At 41.6% G+C, this 19,663-nt stretch overlaps 3 protein-coding genes across 3 annotated transcripts; all 3 read left to right on the top strand.

Moving 5' to 3' along the window:
• Nucleotides 1-5,847: 5,847 nt before the first annotated feature.
• LOC129374184 (proteinase-activated receptor 1-like) lies at nt 5,848-8,342 on the top strand. Its single transcript, XM_055052453.1, has 2 exons — nt 5,848-6,043; nt 6,710-8,342. Exons 1-2 carry the CDS (start codon nt 5,926-5,928, stop codon nt 7,924-7,926), a joined length of 1,335 nt encoding a protein of 444 aa, XP_054908428.1. The 5' UTR covers nt 5,848-5,925; the 3' UTR covers nt 7,927-8,342.
• Nucleotides 8,343-9,432: 1,090 nt separating this feature from the next.
• LOC129374193 (proteinase-activated receptor 2-like) lies at nt 9,433-12,306 on the top strand. Its single transcript, XM_055052465.1, has 2 exons — nt 9,433-9,549; nt 10,487-12,306. The coding sequence occupies exons 1-2, from the start codon at nt 9,525-9,527 to the stop codon at nt 11,563-11,565; spliced, it is 1,104 nt and encodes a 367-aa protein (XP_054908440.1). The 5' UTR covers nt 9,433-9,524; the 3' UTR covers nt 11,566-12,306.
• A 2,069-nt stretch (nt 12,307-14,375) lies between these two features.
• On the top strand, nt 14,376-19,170 carry f2rl1.2 (coagulation factor II (thrombin) receptor-like 1, tandem duplicate 2). Its single transcript, XM_055052459.1, has 2 exons — nt 14,376-14,533; nt 15,819-19,170. Exons 1-2 carry the CDS (start codon nt 14,464-14,466, stop codon nt 16,895-16,897), a joined length of 1,149 nt encoding a protein of 382 aa, XP_054908434.1. The 5' UTR covers nt 14,376-14,463; the 3' UTR covers nt 16,898-19,170.
• The last annotated feature ends 493 nt before the right edge of the window (nt 19,171-19,663 follow it).

The following is a 19,663-nucleotide window of genomic DNA, read 5'->3' as shown; positions in this document are numbered from 1 at the left end:
GAAGTAAAAAAAAATCTGCAACGTTCCAATTTTTTTAAACCAATTAATCAATTAATCGTCAGATTATTTGACGGAATAACTGATCACTGATTCAAGTGTCAATCGCAGCCATACGTGATGCTGGCCTCTTGATTCACAAATTATAAGCAAAAATAAAATAAAGAAGATATGCAGATATGAGCATATTTGGGTGAAATGACATGGTCATATACAAATGATCCAATTTCTGCTGAAGAGGAGACTCCCAGCCGAGTGAAATGAGAAAAGAGTTGCATTCTACGGTCCAATAAAAGGCCGACACCCTCGAGGTGCCGTGAAAAACGTCTTCTGGATTATTTAAAGCAACAGACAGAGCGGATGAAGGTGTTGCTCAATGGAAACAGATGGTTTCTCTCCTCTTTCTGAACACAATCCAACAACGTTAAGAGGGTTTACTTGACCAGTCCTCCCACATAACACACACTCTCGAAAAGGCCTCTTGTTCCCAGGCTCGGTGACAAAAAATTAAAATGCCTTCAATACACAGAAACTATTCGGAGACAATCTCAGCGTTGCGTTGACAGCAAAAACAAACCAACTTTTAATTTTAAGGAAAAATGTTCAGTAGGGAAAACAAATATCTTCTGATGAAGTAATTGGTTTTCAAAAAAAATTTTTTTAAAAAGCTGTCGCTTTAAAAATGTAATCTTTTTTTTTTTTTTTTTAGTAATCTATGACTTCCTGCCTCCACAAGTTAAAAAAAACATAACATTACCCAGATGCCCTTTTGCCTCAGCTGCCCTCTATCAGGCTGGACAATAATCCACATTTACCCTCATCAATGTTAGATTTTTTTATTTTTATTTTTTGTAATATCAAACTGCAGCTCAGTTCACGCTGCAGGTTTTGTTTTTGTCCCGATTTCCAGCTGGACATTTTTCTATTTTTTAAGCGAGTCTGTTGACTTGCCAGTGCGTAAAAGGTTCAGAGTTCACTTTTGTAGATAAAGCCGCTTATTTGAACCTCCTTGTTGCTCTGAGCGTCGTTGGGAAATGACGCTTCTCTGCAGGCAAAGTACCTAAAAAGACAATGAATACCGTGAAGAGAAGCCGACACAATGAGCTGACAGGCAGCTCAGGGAGTGACATCATTTCCTGGACGTGTGTGTGACCTCTTTCCTGTGCGTGTTGATGCCCCCCACCTGCCTCGCTCCCTCCCTCGTCTCTCTCCCCCTTGCTGATATAAAAATGTTCAAAAATCTTCAAAAGTGGAGGTCAGCTCTTCCAGGCCGCAGTGTTCCCGAACTCACTGTGAGCTTCAGGGAGGAGGCAGGATGCAGACGGTGAGAGATAAAGTCACAGGCCCGGTTCCAGTTGAGAGACGAACCAATAAAGGGTTTGCTGCTTTTCCGTCTGCCTCTTCAGAAAGTCCTCGTTCTCTCCTGGTTGCTGTTCAGTCTGATCAGGCCTCGGTTCAATCCAAAGCAGAAAGGGCAGAGGAAAACAACGGGAATTCCCCGACTGGATGAAACGTTAGTTTATGAGCGTCGATGCTGATTTGCAGCAGTTACGTTATGAGTTACATTTTGGCTTCATCAAATATGATGCGACTCCTGCTTGAGGCCTCGCAACGGAGAGACGCCTTCGATCAGGTTTCCTGACCTCCTGGATGACCGGGACATTTTGGTCAGTTCACGGATCCAATTTACTGTCGGAGAACAGCAAGTTGTGCAAAAATGACTGAATGGCTGAACATTCAGAAATTTAGCGGAGGTCGCCTTCAGCTGATCTGTGAAGGTTGCAGGTTCATCCTGAAACAGGTGAAGAGTCCTGACTTTTTATGAGCAGCGCATGCATATGTTTTTCAGCAATCAGACTATTTTGTCCATTTTATGAAAATGGATAAAATAGAGTTTACTGCAGGTAAAACAGACAAAAAACACAATAAATTCTCACTTGAATTTCGATAAATATCGGATATTTCCAAAATGCTTAACGCAGCCGCACACTTGCCCAAACAAACCCCGTATTTGCCACAGGTTCTGTCTGTCGACGCGCCTTTCCGGACTGAGACTAGAACAGCGGACCCTCAACCCCCCCATGAGGCGCCAGTAGAACTTATGAAGTACATAATTCAGAGACTGAGGTCCAGACAAAAGTCAGGGAGCAAAAACAATCTTTAATACATCTGCAGACAGAGAGCAAAAATACACTGCATTAGGCGAAACTCATTCTGCTCTAAATAACTCAGAGTTCCTTTATTCACCTCTCTCTGCTAACAGAGGCGGAGACTCAATCTTCGAAGACCAAACAAAAGAAACAAAGGAAAGCAGACGGAACAGTTCAACCTTATTCACTATCATGTCTACGGGATGCAAAAACTAAACATTCTATTTCCATGCAGGGAAGGCCACAGGAAAAACAGCAAGTTCCCAAATAACCCGTCTGGGAAACTTCAACAGACACATCTTGTTCAATTAGACATCAGCAGGCAGCTGCAGATGTTTTCTGCAGCTGCCTGAAAAAAACATCTCGACTATGTATGATGCAAATAAAAGATTTTCTCTTTAAAGAAAAATCTACTTCACAACTATCTCCCCTTCTAAAAAACCCAAATTTGACTGGATTGTTTGTTGTTATTTTTTTGGAACAGTAGCACGCATCACACTAAAGTCCTTCTAGTCAAAGTGAAGTTAAAGAAATTTCTTAAGATGTTATTGCGTAAGTAATTTTGCATTGGTTGCCAGAACGTTATCAGATAGCAGACTAAATGAGGCTCCGTTGAAAATGATGTTATCTTTCTAGATGCTTCTTGGTAACTGACAGCTTCTTACAGGAATGCAGCGTGTTTCTATTTTTGGGTGACTAAATGCCTCAATAATGAACGCTCTTCGGTGACAGCACAAAATACTTTCCCAAAAGCTCGTTTGTTGATTATGGTCACATTTAGGTTTGTTACTGTATGTTGATGCGACTCTCCTTGCCACATTTATAACATTTCTGAACTTTCTGGGCCAATTCCCTCTGAATTTTGAGAACCTTTCAGTTCCTCAATTTCATTCAGTTCAGTTTAGTTCAGTTTATTTCCAGTTCACAGTATCTGCATCTTTCACCTTGTGGGGGAATTAATCTTTCAGAAATGTTTTGACTTTTCCTATTCATCAGTTCCAGCAACGCCTCACTACTCATTGGACGTTTTGGCGTACATAACGTGATGACATCTTGTAGAGAGCATATGGGCACCACTTCTGCAAAATCTTTACAGCTGCAAAACCAAATATTGACTTGATTACCTTGTCTTAAGTTGTACACTGTGCAGGAGCCTCACTCACATCGGAGTGCTGGATGCTTGAAACAAAAAGTGAAGGCCTTCTTTTTGAAGGATCTGACCGATAAATTCTTGGTCTGCCATGGGGAAACTTCCCAGCCAAATGCTTGAGCATTAATAAATGAAATAAAATAAGACGGTGATGTCACGGTAAAGGAAGCACAACCTATCCTGTCAATGCACAGTGCTTTAAATTTCACAACACCGATCCCAGTGCACAGGCATTATTCGCAACAAGAGGAGAGTCGAAGTTAGCCGCAGAGATTAAAGTTCGTCTCCTCATTTTCATGCCTGCAAAACATGTTTTTAACACACCAGCAAGAACAAAACATGAGGAAACAAAATTCACTGGCAAACTGGTTGAAATCAGGTCCCAGTTGGGTTGATCTAGAGTTTCCATTGTTCTGTTGCGCAGGCAACAGAGAGGCGATGTTTGGATATTTTTCGAAAAATCCCTAGGAAACGCACAAATCAAAAGAAGGGTTGCAAAGCAATAAATTCTGCCTCGAAGCAGAGACCATATGCCTAATGGAGGAACTGGCGATGACTGGGAAAGGGGCCGTCGTGATGAGTAACAGGTGTGGAATATCTAAACGAATGGGAGCCATGAATAACGAGCCCCGGTTTATTGTCGTTTTTCGGACATACAAATGAACTTGAGAGCAAGCAAAAGGGAGACGGGTTAATGAGAAACAGACAACCGGTTGATAGAAGCGTCTGGGAGGAAACGGATTTGCATGAACGTCAGGGAGCTCAGACATCAAACCCCGAGGGAGTCCAGGCTGTCCGTGTAGACGAGGCCGACCGCTCCCAAAACCTCCACCCGTCATCAGAAACTCACTTTCCCCCCCTCACACTGAGAGAAAACAATCAGCAAACACTTTCTGCTGCTCGTCAGTTCTGACTGGTTTCTAGTGACTCCGGGGCCGACTGCCATCTTGGGGGTGGAGTGAACTCTCCTGCAATGTGATCTCACCAAAATTAGACGTGTTTACAGTCTCAGAAATTAGTTTACATAAGCCATAAATAAACACTTTACAATGGACAAAAAAGGAAGAAGTCCAGGAAGTCAATTCCTGTGGAAATGCCTTGAAAAAACACTTTTTTTTTCTTTTTTTTTAAACAGCAAGTGTCCTGAACATTTTGTTTTTGATCCTCATCGTGAGCTAGCAATATGTTCCTAGATATGATTCAGCCAGAAAACTAGATGGGAAGACTCGCGTGAAGAATGATAACAATTAAAACAAATAAAAAATAAAAAGTGGTCCATTTTTTTTCTGCTGCGTATTTAACGGTTTCTCCTGATACGATCTGCTGTCTGCCACAAGCAGAGGAAGCCCTGCGACGTCAGCAGGGACAAACTGAGGCTTGTCTAGTCAACGACGCTGAGAATGAAGTTCTGTTTATGGAACAAAGCCTCCCATCCTTCATTCTCTGAAAAACTCCAGTCGCTTTTACTTTTACCAAAGGAAAGCTAACGTTTGTCAGACTACGGTGAAAGGTTTTTCGCTCCAAGGCCAAGTAAACCTCAGATTGTATGTGAGATAAAAGTCCTTCTGTTGGACGAATCTCTAATCTGGTCCAATTTAGTCACCAAAAGCAAAAACTGAAGATGGAAAAAAAAAACATTTAACTTATTTTCCAGACAATGAGTCACTTTTTTCATAGAAAAGTCCATGACTTCCTTCCTTCCTTTTTTCCTTTCTTTCTTTCTTTTTTCTTTTCTTTACTTCTTTCTTTCTCTCTTTCTTTCCTCTAACGCCATCCTTCATCTGATTTTGGGATGTCTAAACTTTGCAGGACTCCTCTTCAGACTTTGACGTTCCTGATACAAAGGAAGTGAAGGGGAACGTTTCTGTCTCGTACAAATACGGACGATTTGCCTGAAACCTATGGGTGTAGGTTTGGTCTTTGACATGGAGTTGTTGTGGTTTTTGTGTTTTTTGTGTGTGTGTGTTTTTTAGTTAACCACGAAAACTCATTGCAAGTTTAAATAATAACATAATAAAATGAGTTCTGAACTTGTTTTGGCACTTTCCTGTTTTGAAATTTAGTAACGTGATAGACCACATACAGTTAAAATTAAAATAAGGTGTTTTTTGCACAAGATCTTCAGCTTTTATGATCCTGCACTTTGCTCAGCACACATTCCCTCCCTCATTTAGTTTGTTTTGCTCTTGCTTAAAGTTTCACTTTTCACCCTGATAATTATCAAATCAAAATATTAGAGCTCCTTTCTGTGTTTAAATCCAGAATTTCATGAACACGGATGAGAGAGGTGGGTTTTGGCCCGTGTTGTTCCCTGTAGATCAGGCGAAATCTTGGGAATTATTTCAGATTTTAAGGCTCTGTTCATAAGGTGTGGTATTATTTATGTATTTACATGGTCGATCTTTGTAATGGTTTCCTTCTGGTGGCCTGTTACTATGAGACCGGAAAGGTGACATCAGAAGAAAGGAATGAGAGTGACGTGCCGGACATGGGGAGGGGAGGGAGATTTAAGGGGGGAAGGGACGGACGCGTTTGGGACTAAACTTGGGCGGAAACTAAAAAGTCTCCGGGAGTCTGATAAACAGCAGAGGGACGTGGGAGAGAGACGCGCAGAGACACGTCTGGTGGATGTTCCTGTGGGTTTGGATCCTGGGTTTCAGCGACACGATGCTTCCTGGGGCCCTGAGATCTGTGCTGCTGCTCTGCTTGTTTTCTGCTGCTGCTGCAGGCCCTTTCAAAAGAAACGGTGAGGAAAAAACACACACAAAAATACATTTCCGTTTTATCCAAATGAAATGAAGCGTGCGTCAAAAAATACTAATAATAACCTGCTTTTTAAAAAACATAACTCGTGGCTTTTCGCACACAAACAAGCAGGAAGAAGCATTTGATCACATCTTCATGTTGGAGGGAAAAACATGACATTAAATAACGGGGCGGTTCATTGTAAAGTTTATTTCCCCCCAAAAAAACTGAAGCATGTACAGTAAATTAAAGACTACTTTTGAGTGATTATGATTTTTTTTCTGCATTTTTTATTTTTTATTTTTGTGTGTGTGTTAGAAAGTTAGCAGGGCCGGTCCTAGGTTGAACGTGGCCCAAAGTTATCTGCAGCTTTTACAGTCCAAGGTGCCCTTTTCATCCTCGTGAATGGAGTCTCTTTTATGTTTTTGTCAAAAAAAAATCAGTGTAAAAAAAAAAAAGATATAAATACATTTTTTTTCTTTTTTTGTTAAAAAAATTATTTACTGTTTAAGGTTGAGGTCTTAAAAATAATAGTCATACTGAAATTAATTTGCCTTTGGCCCTTCATAATGACTTTGTATTTCTTTGAATTAATTCTTTGAATTGTAAATATTTCAGTTTATAGCCATTTGATCCTCATTTGCTTGTTTGTTTTTTCTTTCGCCAGGCGCTAATCCACGGACCTTTGTCCTTAGTCCAGCAGCCACAGACGAACCGATCGATTATGTTGATGAAGATCAACAATTGGTTCCTTCAAACCGAACCGCAAGGAATGAAACGTTAAAAGGATCCCTCTCTGAGGAGGCGAGACAGTTCCTGACGAGCCCCATTTCCACGGTACTCATGCCTTCGTTCTACACCTTTGTGTGCTGCATCAGCGTTCCCATCAACCTCGCCGCCATCGTGGCCTTCTTTAAGGGCATCCAGCCAAAGAAGCCGGCGGCGATCTACATGCTGAACCTGGCCTCCGCTGACCTGCTCTTCGGTCTCATGCTCCCCTTCAAGATCTCTTACCACTTCATGGGCAACGACTGGATATTCGGCTGGCTCCTGTGCAGGGTGGTCACCGCCAGCTTCTACTGGAACATGTACTGCTCCGTCCTTCTCATAGCCTGCATCAGCGTGGACCGGTTCCTTGCGGTCGTGTACCCCATCGACTCCCTGGCATGGAGGAAGACGGAGAACACCGTCAAAGCCTGCGTGACCGTGTGGGTCCTGTCCTTCGCCGCCTCCGTTCCGCTTGTCGTCTCCGACCAGACGGCTTACGTTGAGGGGCTGAACATCACCACCTGCCACGACGTCCAAACCACAGAGGCGATTTTGTGGTTGAAGATATATTTCATTGCCATCTGTCTCTCCCTGTTTGTTTTGCCTTTTCTTGTCACGGTGGGGTCCTATACCAAAGTCATCTGGACGCTGAGCAGCGTGGCACGCGGGCTTCAAGGACGATCGCGCAAAAAAACAAGAGCGGTGGTGATGATCGTGACGGTCCTAGTGATTTTCGTGCTGTGCTTCATGCCCACCAACTGCTTCCTACTGGCACACTACTTTCTGTTTGAAGGATCCAACAATGCTTCGAAGGCCACCGACAGCTCCTACGGGCTCTATTTGACGTTTTTGTGTTTGGGCAGTCTAAACTGCCTCCTGGATCCCCTCCTCTACTACTTCGGCTCTTCCCAGTGTCAGAGACAGCTGTCCGGCATGCTGTGTCGATCGTCGACTAAGGGTCGAATCACCAATTCGTCATCTGACTCGTACAGATCCAGCACCAGACCCATTCTGAAGTCCGGCCGCACCGAATGCTCCACAATGTCTTCATCGGTGAGCAAAACGAACTCAATGGAAGCAAACCTGAACAGCCAGTACAAGAAACTGTTGGTCTGATCACTGTGGCGCTGGGCACTGGTTAGTACATTTAAACGCAGAACCACAAAGCTGTAAAGTTAAGGCTACTACATAAACTGAGCACTGAGTTGGGATGTTTCAATTGAGATTCACTGAAATTGAAGGTAACCAAACATCCTGCAGTAGTAGAAACACTAGAGATCTCTTGTTTTTGGGGTGGTGAAGTTAAATCTGGCATAAAACTGAGTGTCGAACCGCAGTTTACTTCACCCTTTGCTGCGTATATTTACATTTTTACACTGAATGTTAGTTATTCCTTCAGCTTGTTATATTTAGCCCTTTGTTGTTGTTGTTGTTTTTTGTATATATAAGCTTTCACTATATCTTTTCAAAACGTACAATATTTTTTTGTATTTTGTGGTATTTCTGTCTCTTAATAAATATTTGAGACTCAACTTTGGTGTTTTGACTTCTGTTAAATGAACTGAATTAACCAGAGGTTCCAGTCAAAAGGAAAGTAGTTGAATGCTGCCACCTGCTGGCCAAATATGTGAATCACTAAGTTGGCAGAGAACTTTCCATCTTTTATTTTTAATGCTATGGGACACTTTATATTTGACAAATATACCTCAGTAGGTTTTGTTGATACTGACAAGGGAATTGATTGTAGTAACTTTGCTCATGAAATGAAAGTCAATCAATCAAACCTGATTGATTGATTGTGTTGAAGTGTGGGAATGCCCTTTTAAAATGAGTTGAATTCCTATAATGAAGCGGTGCACATTGATGGCGTCATCAAAAAGACATTCAAATAAAATGTGAGTATTAGGGGGAACATCGGCAGAATTGGCTACAAATAAACGCCATCGTAATGTCATGTAAACGGAAAACATGTCGCCAAAAAGGTGACGCATGCGCACCGCAAAACTTATCGTGTCAAGTGTTCTTACTCATCTGCGCCGAAAGGTGGTGCTGTTTTACCGTTTATTGAGGAAAAACGTCACCCTCGCCGCTATATAGCAACGCCGAAGAAGAGACACATTGGTGCGCAGATAATTATGAGCTACTTCCTAAAATCATTTGTTAGAAATATCACTAAAATGTCAAAACTGTCTTTGACTAAAGAGTCAAAGATAACCTGCATGAAAGAGTCGGAAGGAGAGAGAGAGAAAAAAAAACATCAATTTGGCTGATATTCTGTTCTCATTTAGTGAAGCAACGTCGCTTTCTTCTATCTTTTTTGGGGGATGCACACACCATCATTTAAAAAGAGAAATTATGACTGATAACAGTCGCAGATGGCGTGGATCAGTCAGATTAGAAGAGTCATTGCACCGACTTGTACTCCTCTGATAAGCTCCATGTGTAAAACACAGTAAACCAGTTCAGTGAACTTGTTGTGTTCAATGACAACCCCGCGTTCCTGGAAAGCAGGGCGACACGTTTTGACACGAAAACCTTCTCCTGATCACCAGGTCAGTCACCGTCTTGGAGTGGGGGGTGTAGTCACGTGACGCACAGTGACGTCACCCAGGTGTCACGGAAGTGAGCTCTCGCGACCTGTGGAGAAGAGACGCAGACCGCGCCCGCTCTCTATCGTTTTCAACCTGCGCGTCTGTCAACTCAAACTCTCGGTCATGTCGATGTGCGCGACGACAGAAGGTAAAGTTTTATCTCCTTTGTGCTTTTTTTTTCTTCTTCCTGTTAAATACCTCAATGAGCCGTCCGTGTGGAAACCCAGGACATAAACAGGTAGGTGTTTCGTGCCGTTAGGTTGAGACACCTCTAGGTGGAGACAGACCGTCTCTACCAACACTACGTTTATTGTATTGAATTTCAGGTGGGGTTTTAGTTGTAAGGTTTAAGGTTAATAATAGATGTTTGGTTTTGTACTTTGTGTACATTTTTGTCCCATTCTGGCCAGAATGTCTCCAATTGCAGTCCAATTGGACGTAGGAGTTTGTGTCTTAAAGTCAACTGTTTCTTGTTAGGCCGTCCTGCTGGAAGGTGGACCTTTGTCCAAGTCTCATTGGACACATTCAGGGATGGAATGTTTTTGGAAGCCAGTCAGGATGTTCAGTTCAAGTCTTTTAGTCAGAGCTCAAAAAGCACCAGATGATCGAAAAGCAATTCGGAAAACAGTGTCGTACGGCACTAACGCCATAAGACGCCAATGAACCATAATTAGAAAAACGTCCAGCACTGGTGAGCCTTTCCAGAAAATTTTTGGGAAGTGTGTGCTATGGTGTGTCAGACAGTTACTTTTCCCCAGAGGTCCAGGTTGTTTTGGACAGAATTTGTCCCTTAATGAATGAGGTCATTATTTACTCAGGTTATCTTTATCCAATCTTATAAATTGCATCATGATCTGAAAAATATAGTGTAAAAAATAAAGAGAAGAAACACTTTTAGAGCACTGTATCTCTTTTTCAGGTCATGGTTATGCACTACCTTATGTTGGGTATATTTCATAAAATCCCATTGAAGTACACTGACATCTATGCACTGAATATGAAAAAGTTAATGTTTTATAAGTACTTTTGGAAAGCTCTAAAAAATAACACCTGTTGTTCCTTTGCTTATCCTTTCATGTTTGCAGCCACAGGAACGAACAGAGGCTTCACTGGGACAGAAACGAATGATGGTGTGTTTGTTGGCCCTGACACCCAAGCAGTCCTGACAAGCCCTCTCACAACTGCCTTCCTCCCAGCCATCTATGTCCTCGTGTTTCTCATTGGGTTTCCCACCAATGCCTTGGCTCTATGGGTTTTCCTCTTCAGGACCAAAAAAAAGCACCCGTCGTCCATCTACATGGCCAACCTGGCGCTTGCTGATCTGCTTTTCGTCATTTGGATCCCTTTAAAAATAGACTACCACCTCAATGGCAACGACTGGAAGTATGGAGATGGGCTGTGCAAGGTTCTGGTGGGATTCTTCTATGGCAACATGTACTGCTCCATGGCCTTCATCGCCTGCATCAGCGTCCAACGTTACTGGGCTGTAGTCTACCCAATGTCCCAGCATCAAAGGAGCAACGTTTTAGCAGTCTCTGTCTCTATAGCGATCTGGGTGCTGGTGTGGCTCATCACCATTCCTCTCTACTGCTACGATCAAGAAGTAAACATACCAAACATGTGCATCCGGACCTGCCACGACGTCACCAGGCCAAGTCAAAAGAAGACTGCGGCTGGATACTTCTTGACGATGGGGACGCTGGGATACGTCGTCCCGACAGTTGTGTGCATCATATCGTACGTCCTCATGCTCAGGGCTCTCCAGAACAGCATGGGGGACCCTACCATTGCCAAGAAGCGCCGCAAGGCCGTGGTCTTGATCATTACAGTCCTGCTCATGTTTATCGTCTGCTTCACCCCCAGTAACATCATGCTGCTGGTGCACTACATCCTCCTGCTAGGAGAGGTTGTGAACAACGGGTACGGGTTTTACATCACCACCCTGTGCCTAGCGAGCCTGAACAGTTGCGTGGACCCTTTTATTTATTACTTCATCTCCGAGGACTTCAGGGAGCACGTGAAGAACACGTTTCTGTGCAGGAGTCAGAGGGCAGTCGAGAGGAAAAAGGTCTCCTTCAGCGCTCTGAAGTTCTCCAAGAAGAGCGGCTCGTACACCACCACCAGCAGCAGCAGCACGCGAAACACACAGAGCAGCGATTGCTGATGGCGGTGTCATTATTAACCCTCCCCTGGTCTTAGCGCGACGCTCTGAAAGAGCGTGGAGGATGTCGAGGCGGGACAGCGGGGAAGCGGAAGGGTCGTAAAATCGCAGGCGGTGTCAGTGCGACCCCCGTCAGATCGCTCACGTAGCCTTAAGAGTACAGGAGTTGAAGCAGTTCAGAACAGGTGTATGATCTTCTAGAGCTTTTTTTGTGTGGTCAATATTTGTTTTTGAAAAATAGTTAGTACAGTTTTATTTTATTCTATTTTTTTACATATTTCTATGTATTCTGCTATGTGCCTCATTATTTTGCCATTTTTGACCTTGATCACATAGAAGATACTCATGTTGTGGTTTTAGATAAATGAATGTAGCCTTTTTTGTGTGTGACAAAACTGTAAATCAGTGACATCTTTTATCTAGTAATTTATGTAAAACTACCTTAATAATTGACTTCTTATCCATATATATATATTTGATATTAACTGGCTCTGAGTGAAGACAAGCAAAGAGAAATCTTTGTAAACCAAATGCATTCAAAAGCTGAAACTCCCATTTTGTTTGGTCTTTAAACTCATCAGTTTGGGAAAACTCAGATTAAGAATATTATGGATAAATGGGGAAAACATTGTAATTTTATGTTCGATTCAAAGATGACTTATCAAGAAGAGTGTGAATTTTATCATTTTATGCTCAATTATGTGTTTAATAATAATAATAAAAGTTTCTATGTGCTGAACACAACTCCTTCTGATGCCTCCAACACCTTTATTTACCCCAGCTTTGTTAGTCGTTCGTGCAATACACATTATGCATAGAAAAATAATAATAAACCTAGCCCATTTTTTAGGCTGCTTTTGTCAAGCAAAAATGATCAATGTGTTCAAATTCACATTTGACTCCTTTTAAGGGTTTCTGGGTTTTGCCTTGAAGTAAAACCCAGTTAATACTCAACCTCTGGATGGTGTAAAGTTCAAACAATGTCTTTTACAAGTTTTTAAAAATGTTACTAGAAGATTGCAGTGAGATTAATCAAATATTAAGCTGCTGCATGTGGAACTAAAAAAGACCTTTGTAGCTGAGTGTGTATTGTGTGGCGGACTGTTGGAAAGGTCAAACTGGTTGTTCCTTATTTTCATAACACACATGTTTACCATTTGTTCCCATTCAGGGTCAGTCAGACACCATTTCAACACTGTGAGTATTACATCACCAAAACCAATTATTGCCAAACTAATTAGCATCCTGACCAACTGTGACTCTGTATAATTTTTTCTTTCTACCATAGATGGATAGGCAGTCATTGTAAAAATAGTTAGCTACTTCATTTTGAGTCTTCTTTAAATTCTACATGTCTTTCCTGCCCACAAAAAGAAATGTGACTTTGTATTTTACCGCCTTGAAATTGGGTCTCTGTCTCTTTAAAAAAAAAAAAGATCATCTGCTCTTTCTGAAACTCTGCCTTCAGGAAGTCATCACAAAATGGCTCCTGTTAACCCTTTAACGAGATTTTCATCAGCGTTTCACCGAGAGGCAGCTCCTGTAATGAGCTCAGAAGTTGCTGTTCCACCAAGTGTTTACTGATCATTACTGCCTTGTCTGAAGGAGCTGAGTGGGACAGTCACAGAGGAGGGGTGCTGAAAAATGTTCTCACTTAAGTTCCTCAAAAAAAAAAAGCTTGGAAGCTTGGAAACTGCAACTTTGAAGAGGAGCTCCGTCCTTGTAGGCGGAGCTAGGTCCACTCAGGCCTTTTGCACAGGTTGCCACGGGAGATTAAAGGATTTCTCAAACATGCATGAAAGAATCAAAGCGCTACTCCAAGGAAGGTTTTTTTTGACGAGGGGACGTTGTGACATGACATTAAAGCTAACAAAAAAAAAACACATTTTCTACACTATGCTTCCCCTTTAAAAAACAAAATTTAAGGAATGGCCAAAATGCCGGAGGATAAAACCTGTTGTACAGCCTGTCCATGTGGGTGTTCACAGTCGGGACACGTCCAATAGTTCATTGGTTCAAACTGATCAATAACTTGCAGGGAGCCTGTCATGTTCTCATGAAGAAGACGCTGGTCTTTTTGTTATTTGTGGCTTTTAGTTAAATAGATGTTTCTCAGAAACCTAAAAAAAAGTGCTGGTTTCATTGTTTGCACATTTTAATGACTAATGTCAGGACACACCTAGATTTCCTAAAATAAATGTCTCACAATGTCATCACTTAGAAAAACTCTTTATCCAACACGTGGTTCCAGCTGCGGGTAATGCGGATGTGTCACTATCTACTGAACTGTAGTTGCAGTTCAATGTAGTTGCAGCATTAATGGAATTATCGAATTGCAATTATTAATAATAATAATTATTAATTACAATTAATAATGTGGATTATTATTTATTTTTATTACTACTACTAATAATAATAATATATGTAATAATAATATATTATTACAGCATAATATATTATTATAATATAATATGTTATATTATTATATTATAATATAATAGTATTATTATATTATAATAATATGTTATTATTATTATTATTGTTGTTGTTATTAAAATATATATACACTTCTTTTTTACTGGGGTTGATCGATACCAAGATATTTATTTTTTCCACGCTTAAAAATAAATGTTTCAAACTGCAGTATTTAAGTATTTCCGCATTCAAAAGCTTTTATCTCAATCATCTGTTTCTTATTGATAAAGTTGGGTACCATGGAAACCGGAGGGTGGGGGGAAATCCGCGCGCGTTACAGAAGTGACGTATGCGCATGCCCGGACTCCGGACAGGTAGTCTCTGGGTGTGTCCTTCGGAGACACAGACCTTAGCAGACATGTTTTAAGACGAAACATCAAGTGAGAGACGAGCAGAAGTTGCTTTTTGACTCTGGAGCGCGCAGACATGGATTCAAAGTGGATTTCGTCGCTTCTGCTGCTTGTCGGCTTCGCTTCTGCTGTTCATGCGCAACGAGGTGAGTCCAACACCGTTTTTCTCTTTTGTTGCGTCGACGTTTCATGGACAAGAGAGGGTCGCGAGGCACGACTTTTATTGACCACAGAGCAGAAAGGCTGCAGTGATAATGTTCAGGTTTTATGTCAGGACGTCATGTAGGTGGTCTGGACCTCGTAGAGATTCACTTGGTAGGATTTTATGTTCCACGTTTTTGACTCGGTAAATTACAAAGAAACTACAATTTGCCTAAGCAAGAAAATAACTATAGTAACTACTGTTTATTAAGGAACTTTTTTGTGTGTGTCTTTTAGAGTTTTACAGTATTAATGAAAACAGCCTACAGCTTTTATTTATTATATATATATATATATATATATGTGTGTGTGTGTGTGTGTGTGTGTATGAATATATAAGAAAAATTTATGTAGAAAAGCAAATGATACACTCCCTGTCATCAGCTGACCTAATAAGTTACTTTTAGGTGATTTATTTCAATGTCATCACTGGTAGATTGTTGACATGTTCAGCGTTTGCTCAAAAGATTTCCCTATACGACCTTTCACTTGATTCTATTTAGGGTGCACTGATTGCAGTTTTCTGATCACTCACACATTACCAATCTTTAAAAAAAAAAAAAAGCCCAAAGTTGACGTCCCTCTGCATGACCCAGTTTCTCCCAAGTTTCAGCTGAGAGTCTGGTTCCCTTGCAGAAAACCTCGCCTCCTTGTTTTCGGAGTCATGGAAATGTGCACCGTGTCTTGTGTCTGGAATTCCAGCCCATATCACGCCTCTATCGCCACCATTCTTTTTCCATGTTCCAAGGTGTTTGTGTGGAAGAAGCCGGTCATACTTGTTTGACGCTTCTATGAAATAGTGTCTTAGACTGTAACCTGAGACGGATCTTTATTTTCCTCTCAAATTCTTGATAGGTTTCATATTTCCTAAATAAAGAAAATGAAGTATATTATGTTTAAAAAACTACAGTCATGTGTTAAGCATTAATGGAATGTCATTTATAGGTAATGTTTTAGAAGTATTCTTGTCATTTTGGCTGAGAACTTCATACAAGTCCTGTTTGAAGGAAGAGTGCCAGACATTCGGTCTTCCACAACCACCGCAGAAATAATTCTGTTTCTAGTTACTTTAGGGATTAACAACAAAACCTTCTTGACTGCCTATAAAAAAATATGAATCAATCAATTGAAGTCAAGAGATTAGAACTGAACAGCTGTTCAGAAGAGAGAAGTGTACCATACATGAATTGCCTTTTACACTAACATCTCTTTTATCTTTGTCTATTTCAGGCCGAAGTTTTATTGGAATACAGACTGAGAGTGGAACCGTTATTGATGATGTCGCATTAGATGTGCTGCAGAGCGGCCTTACCACCGTCTTCTTTCCGATTGTCTACACCGTTGTGTTTGTGGTGGGCCTGACTGCAAATGGGATGGCCTTATGGGTGTTCCTCTTCAGAACCAAGAAGAAGCACCCTTCCTCCATCTACATGGCCAACCTTGCCTTGGCTGACCTGCTGTTCGTTGTCTGGATGCCTCTGAAAATTTCCTACCACGTAAATGGAAACAACTGGCTCTATGGGGAGCCCCTGTGCAAAGTCCTGGTGAGCTTCTTCTATGGGAACATGTACTGTTCAGTGCTGTTCATCACCTGCCTCAGCGTGCAGAGGTACTGGGTCGTGGCAAACCCGCTGAGTTCGCAAAGGAAGAACAACAAAGTCGCTATCGGCGTCTGTGTGGCTATCTGGGCTTTCATTTGGATCACCTCCGTTCCTCTGTACCTGTACGATCACACAACTAAGATCAAAGGCGTGAACATGACAACCTGCCACGATGTGATCGTCATAGATTCAAATGCCGACGACCTGTACCCTTATATCAAGTATCCATTCTTCTATTTCATGTTCATGGCCACAGTCTCATTCTTCATCCCTTGCATCGTACTCATTGTGGCATACGTGTTGCTGCTCAAAACTCTGGGGAGCAACACGGTCGACAGCAGTGCAACAAAGACACGGAGAAAAGCTGTCGTGTTGATCCTGGTTGTCCTGGTCACCTTCCTCATCTGCTTCATTCCCAGCAACGTAATGCTGGTGGTGCACTATGTCCTGGTGAAAACCAAAATGGTGGACAAAGGCTACGGCTTTTACATCACGTCACTGTGTCTGGCGAGCCTCAACAGCTCCCTGGACCCTTTCATCTACTACTTTGTGTCGGACGAGTTCAAGGAGCACGTAAAGAACACGCTGCTGTGCCGCAGCAACAGAACCGTGGAACAGGAGAAGGCCGTGTACAGCTCCATGAAGTACTCCAAGAAGAGCCGGTCGTTCATGTCCGGAAGCACCAACACGGAAAGCAGCACCTGTTAGCGACCGAGCCCGGACTGTTCCACGCTGCGGGTGCTTCCACTCCTCTGCACTGATGTCATCGTCCATCATGAACCCGACCAAAGATGAACTCTGAACCTCGATAGCACTGCAGCTTGTGATGTGTGACTTTATCAGGAGCTGCTCAGTGTTAAACTGTGAATCATTATATGTTTTGTTCAATGTTATATTATGTGTAAATGGATGTAAACATGTCATATCAACTGTTAAAAAGGCTGATATTTATGGCATGGGATGCATTAAGTGGGATTTTCCTGGACAGCACAGATTTCCAATGTTTAAGGTCGGATCTGATGATTCAAGTGTGTGTTTTTTGCCAGTTGTGAATCAAACATGAAATGAAAAGAAATATTTCTGACCTTTGCATAGACACAGAAAAACGCCCTGAGAAATCCTGATGTTGGTTGATGAGTTTATAGACGGGGAAAGGCGGACATTTTTATTTTCAACATCTGATTGAAATATAAAGACAAAAATTCACTATTTATCTATTTTTATAGCCAGTCAGTGCATCTTTTTATTTATACTATCCTGGACATAATGCAAGTTGTATATATTAAATGGCTACAATTATTCAGTCTGATTGCTAGAAAATGTATATAAAAAAATATGTTTTTTTACACATTTGTCATAAAAACTGTTCCTGTCGTTGTTTGAATTCATTTTAAACCTTTTGTTGTTGAGCTCTTGACACTGTTACGTGTGTTTGTTCTGCTTTCTTAAATAAACAGAACAAAAACACGGTTTCTGTGAAACTCCATTGTCTCGTTGCGTCATTGTGCCGTCCTGAGTGAGTCACGGGCCTCGTTATCATCCGGCAGATGGACATCCTCCTCTTAGCTCACTTAATCTTTTGAAACCCTTGGAATTTCTGGAATGTGCTGTGTTGAAATGTGGAGCACCGCGGCACACCGAAGAGCAGGTCAAAGATCAATTCGAAGAAGGGTTAGTAAGCTCCGGGTTGAGGAATGTCAGAAGGCGTGATGAGACACATTTTACAGACGATCTTGGGAAGTCGTCATCTCGCTGGTTTCAGTGTTCGCTTTTTTTTTTTTCCTGCAATTGGAAACTTGTGTCTAGTTTCATTGTTGGATCTCTGGTCCTGATGCTTGTTTTAATGTTACAGCTTCTACTCATTCTTTCCCGAAACAACAAAAAAAAAGGCCTCAGTGCTTCTTATCTGGTCATTCACGTCAAGAGAATCGGCAAGCCTTCACGTTCTGGCGCTCGCCACACTTTTCACAGGGCTCCACCGTCCCACAGAGCCGCCAGGTTCCTGTTTTAACGACCGGTCGGGGCAGAGCAGTGGGTAAATCATTGGCTGTAGAGTGTCACCTTACCCTTTGTCAACGCTCCGGGGCAGAAGGCCTTCCTTTCAGAGCGGAGCCACACCCTGGTCACGTTACCCCGCTGACGCGGCTCCTTTCCAAGGAACAGTTTTGACGTAATGAAAAGAAAGTGCTGGGCGTTATTTAAAAAAAGGAGAAGCACTTTGCTGCACAAACACACCAATGCAAAACAACCTACTTTATGTCAAATACCAACACAAAGTGGCGTACGATTACGAATTGGAAAGAAAATTACACGTGATTCAAAACATTTTTTGAAAACAAACAATGAAAAGAAGGGCTTAGTTTTGGGATGGAGAACATTCGCCTCATTTTGCTTATTTTAATTTGTTCAGAGAGAAGAAGCTATCCAAGCTAACCCGGCCTCTATAATCTCCTCCACAAACATAATAACTGGTTCTTAGATACCTTGAGGCGACAAGCTTTTTTAATGACCGATATTCATCTGTTAGCCTCCATGCAGAGGAATTTTGACCCAGTCTTTGCTGTTGAACAGGTTTTATTCGGTATCACTGGATTTTTTTTCATTTTGGAAAAGTTAAGCTTTTTTAAAAGAAAGTGTCACAATTGGACTTTGATTAGGTCATTCTAAACCCTTTTGTTGTATTGTGTTCTTTTGTGTTTTGAGCCACTGAGACATGAACTGCTGTATAAACTCATTATCGTTGAGCTTACAGGGTCATGAGCTGACAGACAGACAGACAGACAGAAGCAAAGCTAGAGGGCAAAAACAATGACTACATAACGTGAAACTTCCAAAAATATCGGCACCGGAAAACAGAATTATGACTGAAAAATCTTAATATTGACTCTGAAACAAAAAAAAACATACGGTGCAGAAAATGTTGCATAGAAAGTGAAAAGGATCAACTGAAACTATAGACAATAAAAAAGATCTTGTTTTCACACTGAGTCTTTCTTTTCACTGACTGTTTCTGAATTGTTGCTGTGTTTTATTTCAGTTCTCTGCATCGTGTTGGCAAGAGCGGGAAAAGACGACGAAGTCACAGAGGTTCGGTTGAAAGGCTCCACCTTAACCTTGCACACCTTTGAGCAGAAAATGTTAGCGCAGTCAGCATAGTGTCTGCTTGTGTAATCAATCCACATGGCAAGTGGTCCTGAGGCGCCACCACGCCCCGCAAACCTGCCCACACACGCTAAAAAAAACTAACAAAAAACAGTCCAGATCATTCAAACTGAAAACCCGCAACACTGAACAAACTGTCAGAGAGGAGAAACTGTCATGAGTTTTCTGCTATATTGTAAATACAGTACCTGGGGTTTCGTTACCAATTTTTGTTTCGCTTTCAGCACTTTTCAGTGCTTCCGGTTAATGTTAATTTTAAAATGTCAATATTTCTGTTCATTGTCATTCTTCAGTTTTGGCATCGTTTTAGCC

The sequence above is a fragment of the Poeciliopsis prolifica genome, unplaced genomic scaffold (assembly GCF_027474105.1).
Source record: "Poeciliopsis prolifica strain line A6 unplaced genomic scaffold, Auburn_PproV2 SCAFFOLD035, whole genome shotgun sequence".
Lineage (NCBI taxonomy): Eukaryota > Metazoa > Chordata > Actinopteri > Cyprinodontiformes > Poeciliidae > Poeciliopsis > Poeciliopsis prolifica.
This window is presented reverse-complemented; position numbering and strand designations above follow the sequence as displayed.